At 50.1% G+C, this 14237-nt stretch overlaps 5 protein-coding genes across 5 annotated transcripts; all 5 read left to right on the top strand.

The window, feature by feature from the left end:
• Positions 1-868: 868 nt before the first annotated feature.
• Aspvir_007907 (uncharacterized protein) lies at positions 869-1741 on the top strand (the record flags this gene model as incomplete). The annotated part of the gene is made up of 3 exons (XM_043271083.1): positions 869-1110; positions 1163-1430; positions 1505-1741. The coding sequence occupies 3 exons, from the start codon at positions 869-871 to the stop codon at positions 1739-1741; spliced, it is 747 nt and encodes a 248-aa protein (XP_043127018.1).
• Positions 1742-2378: 637 nt separating this feature from the next.
• Aspvir_007906 (uncharacterized protein) lies at positions 2379-3508 on the top strand (the record flags this gene model as incomplete). Its single annotated transcript, XM_043271082.1, has 3 exons — positions 2379-2461; positions 2519-2536; positions 2584-3508. 3 exons carry the CDS (start codon positions 2379-2381, stop codon positions 3506-3508), a joined length of 1026 nt encoding a protein of 341 aa, XP_043127017.1.
• A 1487-nt stretch (positions 3509-4995) lies between these two features.
• Positions 4996-6078, top strand: Aspvir_007905 (threonine aldolase family protein; the record flags this gene model as incomplete). Its single annotated transcript, XM_043271081.1, has 1 exon — positions 4996-6078. The coding sequence occupies one exon, from the start codon at positions 4996-4998 to the stop codon at positions 6076-6078; it is 1083 nt and encodes a 360-aa protein (XP_043127016.1).
• A 439-nt stretch (positions 6079-6517) lies between these two features.
• Aspvir_007904 (transcription factor domain-containing protein) lies at positions 6518-8730 on the top strand (the record flags this gene model as incomplete). Its single annotated transcript, XM_043271080.1, has 5 exons — positions 6518-6549; positions 6685-7268; positions 7314-7887; positions 7937-8285; positions 8344-8730. 5 exons carry the CDS (start codon positions 6518-6520, stop codon positions 8728-8730), a joined length of 1926 nt encoding a protein of 641 aa, XP_043127015.1.
• A 1153-nt stretch (positions 8731-9883) lies between these two features.
• On the top strand, positions 9884-14165 carry Aspvir_007903 (uncharacterized protein; the record flags this gene model as incomplete). The annotated part of the gene is made up of 11 exons (XM_043271079.1): positions 9884-9965; positions 10020-10069; positions 10119-10163; positions 10208-10355; positions 10402-10482; positions 10530-10633; positions 10684-10918; positions 10966-11045; positions 11094-11424; positions 12443-13113; positions 13176-14165. The coding sequence occupies 11 exons, from the start codon at positions 9884-9886 to the stop codon at positions 14163-14165; spliced, it is 2817 nt and encodes a 938-aa protein (XP_043127014.1).
• Between the last annotated feature and the right edge of the window lie 72 nt (positions 14166-14237).

Raw genomic sequence — 14237 nt, 5'->3', positions numbered from 1 at the left:
TACACTGCTAGATTACAAAGGTGTCAAGACGATGTGCTTCTTAATCTAGTGGTATAGTATCCCAACATAATGCATACTAAATTGCGTATTAGATAACGTTGTCTTAGAGTACAGAATAACATCACATAACAGACATATTGTAAGTCAAAAGCCTATCATCATTTCTGACGCCTAGATCCGACTGTTTGGGACAGGATATGAAGCTATACACCAGTGTGTTATAAGTTTGGCCTAGTCTTAACCTTAGCACCCCTTTAGCATCTACTAATGACGTGCCTCAAGAGTTGGATGATCTATGTCTGCCTGTCTGTGGCATGAAGGGTATTCGCGCTACTCCTCTACATATGCTTAAGGAGGGCAGTGAGAATCTGGCCCATGTGTTGGGATTCCATACAACTATTCTTCTGCCTCTCATTGTCCATGCATTGTCCATGGATATGACCACAAAGCTGCTGCCTGATAGTATTCCGCTTCTTAGTGGGCGCTTCGAAAAGAGGATGCGACAGGGATTCTCGGTATCGTTTAGTAGTCGCCAACCATCACCAAATCATTCGAGGTTGATATAGAGAAGTCGAAAAGCCAGACAAACTGGATGAAAGTCCATCTGGATAGATTAATATAAAGTATGATGTACATTTCATCATTTGTCACCCTATTCCCTCAAGTAGAGCAGCCCAGCGGATCTTCTGAATCAAATTTGTCTTACCATGAGAATCCTGTTCCTGCTTGCCTCTTCCATCATAGTTTGTATCCTCGGATTAAAATATCGGAGAAATTGCAGAGAAAACCAGGCAAAGGAAGGGAATCATTATACCACTTACGACTATTCTACTTCCTCTGTCCCGGCACAGCCTCCCCCATACAAAGTATGAGTGCATCTTCCGTCGCTCAACTCGCCATCTACTCGGTTCTCGTATGTCCAGCGTTGTATCTGACACTGTGTCATCATCGATGGGGGTTGTTAGGCTGGGGCTATCTGCTGGCGTTTTGTATACTGCGGATCACCGGCGGTGGCCTCTCGATTCACAGTAGCGGCTCCGGGGCAAAGATTATTTCAAGCGTTGGGATCTCGCCCATGCTGCTTGCTCTAGATGGAATACTACATGAAGCGTGCGTTATCATCTTAAGAGAACAGCATGACATTACTGACGTACCTGAGCAGAAGGGTGTACCGCAATCGAAACTTGGACAAACGTTTAGAATACGCATTTATGGCCTTCGTCCATGTGGTCGTTGCGACCGGCGTTGCCATGGTTGGCACAGGAGCCGGCGGTCTGGCAGGAGAGCACCCAAAAGCGAGCGATCAGACGAATCTTGACGTTGGAATGGCGTTGCTCGAGGCATGTTGGGCAATATTGACCATCTGGGCTCTGTGGACATTGAAGGATTGCAGTGAGAAGACCATTCCAGGGGTGATGGAAGGCGAAATGGTAGACTTTACCCTGACATGAGAGGATTCTGCAAGTCAGTGTGCCATCACCAGTGCTAATGCCTTGAATGCTAGCTCCTCCACGGCGTGCTCCTAGCGACGGTGTTTGTCGGTATCCGGGTTTTGTACGGACTGATCGCGGAGTCAACCCAGAAACAAAACCTGAATCCAGTGGCAGGCTCCTTAGCCATTCGTACTGTCCTAGGTCTTCTACCTGAACTCATTACAACTTTGATCTTGGTGTTTGTTGGCTTTCGTACGCGACATATCGGTAGATATAATCGCCGAGTGGTGCAGACAGGCGAGACATAAACGGAAGCACGCTGGATTGGATTGGGGAAGAGAGACGAGAAGAGGTCGAGTAACATGTTCAGTGATGTAGGATGTGGCCACCCTGAGTGAAAGGAAGGCTCTTCTTTGCTTTTATTCATCCTTACTGGGTTGACTTTGTTTAGTCTTGCTCGGCACGTAATGCTGAGAGATCGCTTTCAACCAAGTGGTGAACCGATTATACCCACCCATGACCCTGAGGGGAACAGTCTTAACTAATTTGGCTTATATTCTTCTGAAACTCGTAGAAATAAAAGGTGCGAGATGCAATGGGAGGAAATGGGAGGTATCTATCAAGAGTAAGGTACCTAACGATGTAACAAGTACGAGCCCAATCAGGGAAATACTACTGCCTGCAAGCCGAGGTGGGGTGTGACACCTAAGGTAAATTCGCGCCGCTCACTTTATTTTCTTTCCCCTTCCACGGTTTCCCTTGATCATCTGGGATATCAAGTCATCCATGAGCCATGACTGTGCACAATGTACCTAAGAATCCCACCAGATTTACCCTTGCAGAGTGCTTCAGGTTCCTTAGAGCAGGGGGGATCGGCTACGACACAAACACTTAGGGAAGCAACTACAACTGATACCCCTCAAAATCAAGGACAGTCAGCCAGTCATGCGTACAAGAAGAACGGCCCGCGACTGGCTTACCGAAAATCCCGAAACGGATGCCAGCGGTGCCGCGCTCGTAGGGTTAAGGTTAGTATGTTGAACACATGATATGTTTCCCCGTCAGTCGGACTGACACCACGCCAGTGTGATGAAGCGCGTCCAGTATGCCGAGACTGTCATAGACATGGGGTCGCCTGTCTCTATGACAGGTCCAAAGGCCAACCTCCTACCGCTCAAACCGAACCGCAACGCAGCTCCGCACCTCCTCCCCTTCCCCCTCCCTCGCAGATAGCATTGGCTGGTAGTCACGAAGCTGCTACGGCTGCTGCAATCACAGCATTATGCAGTCTCCCACGGTCGGAAGGTGGAAATCATATGTACACAGAGCTGCGTCTCCTGCATCATTTCACCATAGGAACTAGCCTCACCTTGCCTGGAGCCCATCTCCAGAGCATTAAAGACTGCTGGTCAATTGAGGTTCCCAAACTAGCCTTTGTCTACAAACCACTGCTGTATGCCATTTTTGCAATTTCTGCCCTGCATCTTTACAGGGGCAAATCAAACGAGACGGACTTGATCGGCGTTCGGGCTGTCTATCTAGAGCGGGCTTTGCGAGACCACAGAGTGTGCGTGGGAAGTATAGATACAAGGATTGCCGATGCAGCATGCTTCACATGCATTCTCTTACTTATCGACGCGTTTACGTCTTTGCAGGATCGTCCTCTTGACTCGTACAGACCACCGATGGAATGGATGCAGTTGGTCAGAGGCTCGGTATCGGTATTCAATGCTGCGCTCAGCGTCATTCAAGAGAGCAAGTCAGCTAGAATCTTTTCTATCATTCATTCGTCGCCTTCATTCACGGACCCAAACTTTACCGTCGGCACAGGCGATTGCGGCCATTTCTCGTATTTGCTGCCATCCGAAGGATTTGGTGAGGGGGATGGCGAACAATTACGGCCCCCAAGACTGGAGATATACAGGTCGACAGTGGCTTATATTAACTCCGTTTGGCTCGCCATAGAAGGAAGGGAGCATCCGGCAATGATATGTCGACGGCTCATGGTGTTTCCCTTGATCGTTTCCCAAGAATTCCTCAAGTTACTCCAGGAGATGGAGACCATGCTCTGGTAATTCTAGCTCATTACTTTGCGCTTTCAGCTACATTGACCGATATCTGGTGGGTCGGTCACACCGCACATAGGGAAGTTCTCTCCATTGAAAAAATAGTCAATGCGCAATGGGTAACCTCAATGTCATGGCCCCTCACTACAGTCGCATCACATTGCAGAATATGTACACAAAGCTAATTATGGACTCGTTCAATCACCTCCGTAATGCCCCCTTAAATAACTGCACTTTGGATTAGGGGCATCTTCAACGGCACTAACGGCCGGCTCTGCTTGAAGTGCTCACTCGCCCATCTTATATACGTGGCAAATGTTCCTAGCTTGATATCAGCATCACTGTTTTCTGGCTTGTCCCAAATCTCAGCCAAGTACTCGCGACCCGCTGTGACAAGGCCGTGGGAAACTTTCATGGTCGAGGACATGTCCAAGATGTCATTGACAGAAGCCTCTGCCTCCTGCAATTGCTCGTTATCCTTCTCAGAGCTTTCCCGGGACATACTCAGCAGCCTATACTGCTTCCGGCCATCTCAGTCTGTCACACGGTCGAAGAGAAGGACCCTATTCTCGAAAAATTCCGGGTCATTCCAATGTTTAACACCACGGATGTTGTGGAGACATCACCATCGCAAGCGGACTCGGTCCCTCTGCAGAATTTGGAGTTCTTGTATCGTTTTCTCTGATGATAAACTGGTCGCACGTCAAAGTAGGGCAGAATTATGTCTTTTGACAGCTCGTGGAGAAACTCAAGCTGGGTGTAACGGGATAGTTCTCCAAAGGTGAATTCTGTAGTACAGCCAAGCCAGAGATGCCTTGAGCACCAAAGTCAAGCGCATGTTAACCTGCCGCTATACTGTATGCCTCTGTGACCCAAGGTTTAATCCAGACAATAGGATGTAACCAAGTTTAAGGACTGCAGAAAATGCTGTGGAGAACAAGTGAGTTAGGCCATGCGGGGCAAAAGGATCAGCAGAGCTGATGATGATTTAAATATAGTGATGTTGTGCTTTGGTGAAGTTGTATATCAGTAAGACATGATAGGTCAATGCTCCAAATCTATCCATTAATGGCAAGAAGCTATCCTTATGCCGCCTGTGATATTGAGCTACTCATACTTTGAGGGATCTGAGATAAACTACTTCTGGAACAGAGACTAGAATTTCATGCAATCATTTTTCTAAGCCCTTACCGCTGTTTCTGTGCAACATCATATGCCAACTGTACACCATCACTACTCGGGATTCCCGAAGTCGGGAAAGATACCGGGCGATTGCTAATAGAAATCCCCACTGCGGATTCCCGAAGTCGGATTATTCCCGAAACCACCGCCTATCCCCGCTACCGAGTCAGGTTTTCCCACAGAGATAACGAGGGGATATATTTCAGGGGATCCAGACAAGATGACTCACTTGGTTTCTCTTTTTCCTGGCATTCTTGCATTGATTCCAGTTCTTGATTCCTATTATCATATAAGGTCCCACATCTTTCAGCGAAATGCCGGCGTCGGATATCAGTGACACAGAGCTCCCTCCTCGATACAATTTTATCGATGATTACAGCGAGGGAGCTCATCCGCAGATTCTAGAATCTCTGTTACTGACAAATGCCGCACAACAATCGTCCTACGGGACAGACGAGTTCAGCAATGAAGCTCGACGGCTGATCCGGGAGAAGCTCAACGCCAGCAAGGATGAAGTTGCCATTCATTTTGTCCCCAGCGGGACATCGGCAAATTTAATCTCGATTGCCAGCTGTTTACGGCCCTACGAAGCCGTCATGGCTGTGGACTCTGGGCACATTGTCACCAAGGAAGCCGGTGCGATTGAAGCCACGGGGCACAAGATGATCCTAGTCCCCGGAGTAAACGGCAAAATGACCCCGGAGAACCTGGCGCGGGTATACCAGCAAAATCAATTCTTTCCGCACATGGCCAAGCCGCGGCTGGTGTACATCTCCAACGCGACGGAGCTGGGAACGATCTACACAAAGGCCGAACTGTCAGCCCTCTCGGCAGTTTGCAAACGACTTGGACTGCTCATCCTGGTCGACGGTGCACGATTGGGAGTAGCGCTGAGCGCAAAGAACAATGACCTGACCTTGCGTGATATGGTCGACCTCACCGATATCTTCTGGATTGGCGGGACCAAGATGGGAGCACTGCTGGGTGAGGCGATTGTGGTCAAGCAGCATTTGGCCGAGGGTTTTGTTTTCCATCTCAAACAGCACGGGGCTCTGCTGGCCAAATCCCGTGTGATGGGTATTCAGTTTGTCGAGCTCTTCCGGACGCATCTCTTCTTCGATCTGGCGACGCATGCGAACAATATGGCTGCGAAGATCTCGGCCAACTTTGAGAAGCTGGGGTATACCCTCGCAGCGCAGACGGAGACCAACCAAGTATTTGCTATTCTACCCGAGCGCGTGGTTCGCAGACTGCAGGATCGGTTTGGGTTCTATATATGGGAGAAGCGCGACGATGGACATGCGGTGGTTCGGATTGTGACCTCGTGGGCGACGGATTCCCTTCAGGTGGACAAGTTCAATAGCTGGGTACAGCAATGGACCGAGCTGGACGTATGATGGATATGATCAACGGCATTTGTGATGAGTTAGCGAGATAGACAGCATTCATAGCATTAATCTTAATGACCATTCTATTCTATGAAGTGCGGAGTATTAAGGAGAGAGCGGAATATATATTGAGACTACCCCATTGTTAAGCAATGCGACCCTTGGAAATATTCTCTAAGCTGTTTCTATATGTCGGCCACTTCCGTAGCACACTAGAATCGATCTAGAACAAGATTTCTTTTTTGACGATAAGAACAAAAAAGAAGCTTCCCTCGCAAATGCGCTTTACCCGATTTGGAAGGTATTTGGTTATCTCCGCACCGGGAATGAAATCATCACTTACTGGAACCATTCCCGACCATGCATTTGAACACTATCATCATCTCAATTGAGAGAGTGAAGACAATGGCAGATCAATGAGTTGACCTTGTCAATCCGGCCCTTGAGAATGCGACTTTCAGTGTCCTGCGATGGCTGCCGGTATGTCCCTTGTTACTCTGTCGTCCGTATGGTGATCCTCGGAAATCGGGAATAACCTCGAAATGAGCCAATCCAGTATGGCCTGGGCCTTAGCACTTGGATTGATTCGCTGATGATCATTGTTGTTCTGTATAGTCAAGCAAAGGTCAAATGCATCCACGATGGCCAACCACCGTGTCGTCGCTGTCAACGGGCGAAACTGACCGACTGTCAGTTGACGGACACATATTCGTCTCCGTCAAGAAGATCAAAAAGAACGACGTTGAAATCACAGAGACAGCGAAGGGTGATATCTGAACCGACAACCGCTCTTAATAGTCCACCATTACCTCCTGAACCACAACCCGACCATCCATCGCCATGGTGTGCTGAGAATCCCGTGGAGGCCTTGCCCTCGTCCACCATCATTGCGGCGTGCGAGACCTACCGCAAGAAATTCCCCGTCGCCAATTTCCTCCACTATCCGTCTCTGATTGCAGAATTATCGTCAAATCCTGCCTCGGTTGATCCGGTTTTTGTTGCTGCTCTGTTGTCATTATGCGTGAGATTCATGCCCGATCACCGTCTGGAAGCAGCCGAAATATATGCCGAATATGCTCGCAAACAGCTCGCACATCGCGCGTTCGAGGCCCCGTCGCTCTATCTTGCGCAGTCCTTGGTGATGATTACGTTTTACGAATGGGGTTCCGGTCGCCCCTACAAGGCCTGGATGTACAGTGGTATGTCCACGCCTCAATCTCCCTATACGAGGCTAATGATGTCAGGAATGGCAACGTACATGATCCAATCCCTCCTCAAGACGGCCGACGACAGCATGGAGCATAATCCGCAGGACTTCCAGGCTAGCCAAACTCAGTACGAGCAGCTGGTTCGCACGTACTGGTGCTGTTTCGCGCAAGACTGCGAGCTGAGTTCCGGAGCGCGCCAGCATTTCGCCCTTTCTTTTCGACAGATATCAGTCCCGTTGCCGACCAGTGACCGGGACTTCAACTTTGGTCGGCTTTCATCGCATCGCTTGATGCCGTCCGATATGAGCAAGCACTCACCGTTGTCGAGGAATCTAACCATCGACTATGGACTGACGATTGTCACCCGAGGGTTCGATATCTTCGTGCGGATCCTGCGGTTCGCGAATGAGAGTCGGCGCGGTCGGACATTGACCTTCCCTCAGGATCCTTCGTCGCCGCGCCTGGTCTGGCAGCGCTTGAAGGAGGAGCTGGACGAGTGGAGATTTCTGCAGGATGTGACAGTGCGATACCCGGCCACCAGTGCGCAGGCGCATGTTGCGTTGGGATACGGCGAGCTGTTCGCATACATCAATCTGGTCTATTTCATGAGGTATTTCCCTAGCCTTCTGCCCACTTGACCGGATTTAATAACAGTTTAGTATCCTCTTCCTGTTCCGAGATCAGTTCCTGTCCAGTCTCAAGCCTCACTCCGACTTGCTGCACGATCTGCAAGGCTTAAGTAATGTAGATGAGTCTCAGGCTATCCAGCAACTCTTCGAAGCCGCGCAAAATATCGGCGGCATCCTTTCCGCCCTCGAAGTCTCGGGAGCACCGGTGATCACACCGTACTCTGGCTTCAGTATTTTTGTTGCGGCCCATATCAACATGTACGGGACTGTGTGCCCGCAGCGATATCCTGGGGGGATCGAGCGAGCGGAGGAGGAGAAAAAAGCTAATTTGTCATATCTCGAGCGACTGAGCAAATACTGGCCCGTTGGACAAAATTGGGTGAGCAACCACCTTCCCGCGTCGTGTCTCGTTGAGGGCAGATTGCTGATAGACACAGTGGCGAACCGTGCAGGAAGCCAACAGATTCTACGAGATAGCCAGAAATAATCAGGCGCATGTTCGGGACGGGGCGGGTCATCTCACAATCGCGGGGACTTTGGACGAATATGGCGACATTCGAAGCGTACGACCGCGTCAGGAAGAGTGCCAACCTATTTTGGAGCGGGAGAATATGCCAACAGCGACTAGAAATCGGAATAATCATCCAACGTTAGGGAGTGATAGTCGTCAACCTGGGACAGGGGGAATGGATGCAGTGCCCTTGAGTGAATCTCATGAGCTAGAGGTGGAAATGCTCCAGTGGCCGTTCATTGATGAATCATGGTCCTTGGGCTTTGATACCGGGTTTGACACTGCGTGGCCATCTTTGGGAGTTGGTTCATAGAAAACATCGAATGCTTCAAGTGGAATACCTACTCAACTAGGTCTTGGAGATGATATGCATAATTATCTGGAATAGACATCAATATCGATACTCTTACTATATGGAGTATATGGAGTATATGGAGTATATCTACTACTAGGATAGGCACCGTTTGGATTCTTTGGGGAGATCATCGTCGGTGACCAGTTGGCTGGTCTTTATTCCTGTCCGTAAAGGGAAGCCAAGACCTGTGCAGTCCCCAAGGTACTCACTCCTCGTCTGGTTAAATATAGTCGACTCGCTCCTCTTCCTCTTGTCTTCACTGACAACGTCTCCCGGCTCCGTGGTTGGTCATTTGAATTGACGTGATTCTGCATCTGCTTTCTTACATGCAGTGTTGACTCTATCGCACCATCTAAGTCAATATGTGATCCGCGTCTTGCATTGGTCCGGCACTCAAAATGACAGAAATTTTTACAACAACCAACAACAACATCATGGCTGGCTTTGATGAACAATCATTCATTCTGCTAATGACCATACTGACATTCCAGGTTGAAGCCGCATACAGCTTCACATGTCTGGGATCTGATCTTCCCTCACCCACAGAGCAGCAACAGGGTCAACTGATTTTGGCCCGACGGTTCCGATCCGACCTCCGACCTGCATCCAGACTGGCTATAACCAACGGTCATGCTCGTTTGGAATGAGTCACTACTGTGCGTCGCTTCTTGGGTAAGGTTACTATGACTAATCCCGGCGAATAGACGAGGGAATTCTCCACTTTTCGCCGATTTGGCAAGCTCACTGGAATTCAGGCGTCAACAGTACGGACTGCAGATATGGACTGCGTCTGGCATGGATGGGACTCTGAGGCATTTATGCTGCTTGATCTTTGTGCTCTTTGTGCGCTCCTATGTCATTGCTGGCCAGCTGAAACCCCCCCGGATAGACGTACGCCGAGGTTGAGGTCCGACCCTGGCAGCTCGCCGTTCTGAGCTGTGTCACGTCGGCTTTTTTCTTGAAAAATTTTGGGCTGTGTCTTTTATGGCGGAGCACTCGAGTCTTTGCAAGCCACTGCGGCTTAAGGGAGCCTGACGCCTAAAATTGTTTTGTCTGAAGCTTTTCCCTCTGTATATATTTTGTCACTCAATCAATATTCTCAGGCTTCATCATGTTTTCCCATCTCAAACGCGAACACCGTCTGATTCTGGTAATCAGTATTTCTGCGTCTTTCTTCCTCGCAGAAATCGCAGGTAAAGTCTGATTTCTGCATCTCCAGCGGCCGCCTGGTTGACGAAATATTTCAGTCGGATTTTATACCCGCTCTTTGGCCCTAGTCGCAGACGCATTCCACTACGTTGGTAGCACACATTGATGATCCGAAAGTGATACTGATATACCTGCAGCTGAATGATCTTGTCGGCTTTATTGTGGCGCTGGTAGCACTCAAGGTAGCGAAGCTCCTCCGTGTGTGAGAGTAAGGATAAAGAGTCAGATCTCCCAACGCAGCAAACATCCTAAAGAGCTCTCATTCGGCTGGCAGCGCGCAAAATTATTGGGTGCCTTTTTCAATGGTGTTTTTCTTCTGTCTCTAGGAATCAGCATTTTTCTTCAATCTGTCGATCGCTTTGTCTCGTTAGAGCGTATGGTATTCGCTCCTGGTGGATGACAATGTACTGACACATGCAGGAATTGAAAACCCCAAGCTTGTGCTGATCATTGGCTGCGTCGGACTGGCTTTGAATTTGATCAGTGGATTGTTCCTGCATGGTTGGTTCCCATCCAGAAGAGGATTGATTACCAGACTAAGTTCATAGAACACGACCATGGTGAAAACAATACCTCGGATTCATCCGATGACGACCTGGAACTTTCGACGTCCTTGTCTGCGCTCGAACGCAGGAGTTCCTTTTCCACTCGAGTAAGTCGTTGTGCCGCTGTCAGCTTTCCCAGCTAAGTACCCTTCATCAGGTCCTGCGCCCTCACGTCGAGCACCGCCACAATATCAAGTCGCAAGCGAAGAAGGGCCATGACCTCGGAATGATGGGTGTCCTTATCCATGTTCTGGGCGACGCAGCGAACAATATCGGGGTTATTATTGCTGCGCTGGTGATCTGGAAGGCCAAATATGAGGGAAGATACTATGCCGATCGTGCCGTGAGCATGGCGATTGCGATCGTGATCCTCCTCTCGTCGCTTCCTCTAGGTATGTAGTACAAGCAGACTCTACGGAATCCTACTGACTCAAGGTAGTGCGGAAGAGTGGAACCATTTTGCTGCAGAGCGTTCCGCTAGGCGTCGATCCGGAAGATGTCAAGCATGACCTTGAAGCTGTAAGTATTGATTCCGGGGTTATGTTTCCACAGGTTAACTCGGTCTAGATTCCCGGTGTCGAATCCGTTCATGAACTCCATATCTGGCGGCTCAACCAGGAGAAAACTCTCGCATCGGTGCATCTGGCAGTCTCCGATGAACTAATCGCCGACTTCATGGACAAGGCTAAGATCATCAACGAGTGCTTCCATGTGTACGGGATCCATTCTACGACCTTGCAGCCGGAGCATGTCCGTCCAATTCCCAGCGACAGTCAATCAATCCAAGGTCAGGGAACTGCAGAGTTGGTTGTTGGAGGTGTGAAGAAGCGCCATGTTGTCGACCCCAACTCTGGATGTTCGTCGGAAACGCTGTCGACATGTTTGATCAATTGTGGGAGTACCTGTGAAGGGTACACATGCTGCAGTCGAAATAGGTTGCTCTAATTCTGACTTCAATTGGGGCATGATTATAGAGTTGTTTAGATGATATCATGAGACTATGGGTTCGGGATGCCGTCGTGAGGTCATCTCCGCGCTATCCGTATCGCATGGATAATGGTAGATAGAACGTACCCATTTCTTGACCTTTAGCTACTCGTGTTAGTGTGCTCTCTACTACCTATTCTTATTGTGAATTGTACCCATACGGCTAATAGAATCGCCTGTCTGAAGATGTAGGCCTGAATGCACAATATTAGCCGGAAACGACGGAAGGCTGCCAACATGTTGATTCCTCATATGCAGTAACACATGGCATAGCTGCATGATCTATTGAAGTTAAGCGTAGGAAATATGCATTCTCACAATTGATCGTCTCAAGAGTGGTTATCGTTGCCTGGAAATGCGGCCATGGGCATTACACTATAACTCTGGCTAATAATTCCGAGACGAACAAAGAGTAGCTCATGGGGAAAGACGAGACATCGCAGCCGAATACGATGTATACAGCCTCATCAATGACATCAGGATTAGCGCTTTCATTGGGTCATCATCCAGCCAAGACCATCGTGAATGGCTGCAATTGGACCAGCAGATGATCTCTGTTCATTTGCAGCATGACCCGTCGCTTCCTCGATGATGGATGCACATATCTCATGCGCCCCGAGTTTAATTCTCGTATGTAAACAGGCAGCGGGATGATCGACACAGCCCCGTTGCATAGCTCGTATCTTATTTTCATTACCCTTTTGGGGTCGGGCGCACTGGAGTGCTCGTATTTCTTGTGTATATAAGGAGAGGTGCGAGGATATCCGGGCCACCGGTTGATTCACTTTGTAGCCTACTCCTTTGCATCACACCAGTCGCTATGAAGAATCTTTTACTAGCCATTTTCCTTGCCACGGCAGCAATCGCTGGTCCCGATTCGCGCCACTGCCGATGTCAACCCCATCAACCATGCTGGCCATGACCACAAGAGTGGAATGCCCTCAACCGCTCGATTGACGGCACTCTGGTCGCAGTGCAGCCTGTTGCTGCCCCTTGTCACATTAACCCCAACAGCACCGCCTGCCAGGAAGTCACGGCGCAGTGGTCCAACTCCGTCTGGCGCGCCGCTCAGCCCGGTGCCGTGCAATGGGAGAACTGGGCAGCCTGGCCGGAGCACAATGAGAGCTGTTATGTCGAGATTGCGCCATATGTGCCGTGCAAGCAGGGGCGTATCTCGCTCTACTCCGCCGTGGTCCAGAACACGCGACACATCCAGGAGGCTGTCCGGTTCGCAAAGCGGCATACCATCCGTCTTGCGATCAAGAACTCCGGTCATGACTTTCTTGGACGCTCGGCGGCTCCGAACTCTCTTCAGATCTTGACCAATCGAATGAAGGGACTACGGCTAGTAGATGATTTCGTTCCGAAGGGGGCGCCGAAGCATAAAGGTGAAGGTCCGGCTGTAACGCTGGATGCTGGGATTAGTCTGCAGGAGATGTATGCTGCTCTCGGCAAGCAGAACAGAACGGTAGTGGGAGGCTCCGCTCACACTGTTGGGCTAACCGGAGGGTATATCCAAGGCGGCGGTCATTCATTCTTGAGCCCATGGAAGGGGATGGCGTCGGATAATGCCCTGGAGTTCAGTGTCGTCACGGCTGCAGTAAGTTGGATCCTTCTTCTAGGGATCTTCCAGGGATGACGCATATAAGTGACACGCTACAGGGAGATCTAGTCACTGCCAATGCCCACCAGAATTCGGACCTGTTCTGGGCGCTTCGAGGGGGTGGAGGAGGCACCTTTGGCATCGTCACCCAAGTCACCGTTCGTACATTCGAGGAGATTCCTCTCGTCATTACCTCCATGAACATCACTACGGCCGCCGGAGATCCTGCGTTTTGGAACGCTGTGGCGGACTTTCATGCTGCGCTACCGGCCGTGACTGACGCACGAGGAGGCGGATACTACTTCATGGTTCCCAATCTGCCGTGGGAGAATAATCAGGCCATCTCGGTATTGAGCTTTATGCTCTTCCATGCCAATATAAGCGACACCACCGAGATTGGCCAGGTCTATGAGCCACTGTTGAAGAAGCTCAACGCGACAGCGGGCGTGTATACTCAGTATAGATCCTTCCCCATGCCCAGTGTCCACGAGGCCATAACAGAGCTCCTGCTTGTCGGCGATTCGGACGGGACAGGATCAATCGCCTTACTCTTCTCCAGGCTGTTCTCGAGGGACCTCCTCACCTCCAAGGATGGACCCGCCAGGCTCGCTTCTGCCATGAGTAAACTCCGCTATACGCCTGGAGAAGCCGTCTCCGGCATGGTGGTGGGAGGCGGCGCCGTGGCAGATAATGCAGGCAAAGTGGACAATGCAGTCAGCCCGGCTTGGAGAGAAGCGGTTGTGCATGTCGTGTACACCCGCAGTTGGAGTCCCAATGCTACTCTGGCAGAGCAGCAGGCCGTCATCAAGAATGTGACGGATGTTGAGCTGCCATTGCTGCAAGGAGTCGAGGGTGCAGACAAGATGGGCGCATATGTGAACGAGGCCTTTGCCTATGAACCCCATTTCCAAGAGTCCTTCTGGGGCAGGAATTACCCCCGTTTGTACAGGAGTAAGCAGAAATGGGATCCGGCTGGTCTTTTCATCGCGCGCAGGATGGTCGGCAGCGAGGATTGGGATGATCAGGGGCTCTGTCGGATTGCGAAGTGAGCATTTCGTCTCCAGAAGATACACCACTTGCGTTTTTCTGTCGATATTTTTGTTTGAGAATTGTGTAAATCT

This window comes from Aspergillus viridinutans (assembly GCF_018404265.1).
Source record: "Aspergillus viridinutans IFM 47045 DNA, scaffold_6, whole genome shotgun sequence".
NCBI classification, from domain to species: Eukaryota; Fungi; Ascomycota; class Eurotiomycetes; order Eurotiales; family Aspergillaceae; genus Aspergillus; species Aspergillus viridinutans.
The sequence above is the reverse complement of the archived record's forward strand: the minus strand, read 5'-3'. Positions and strand labels throughout refer to the sequence as shown.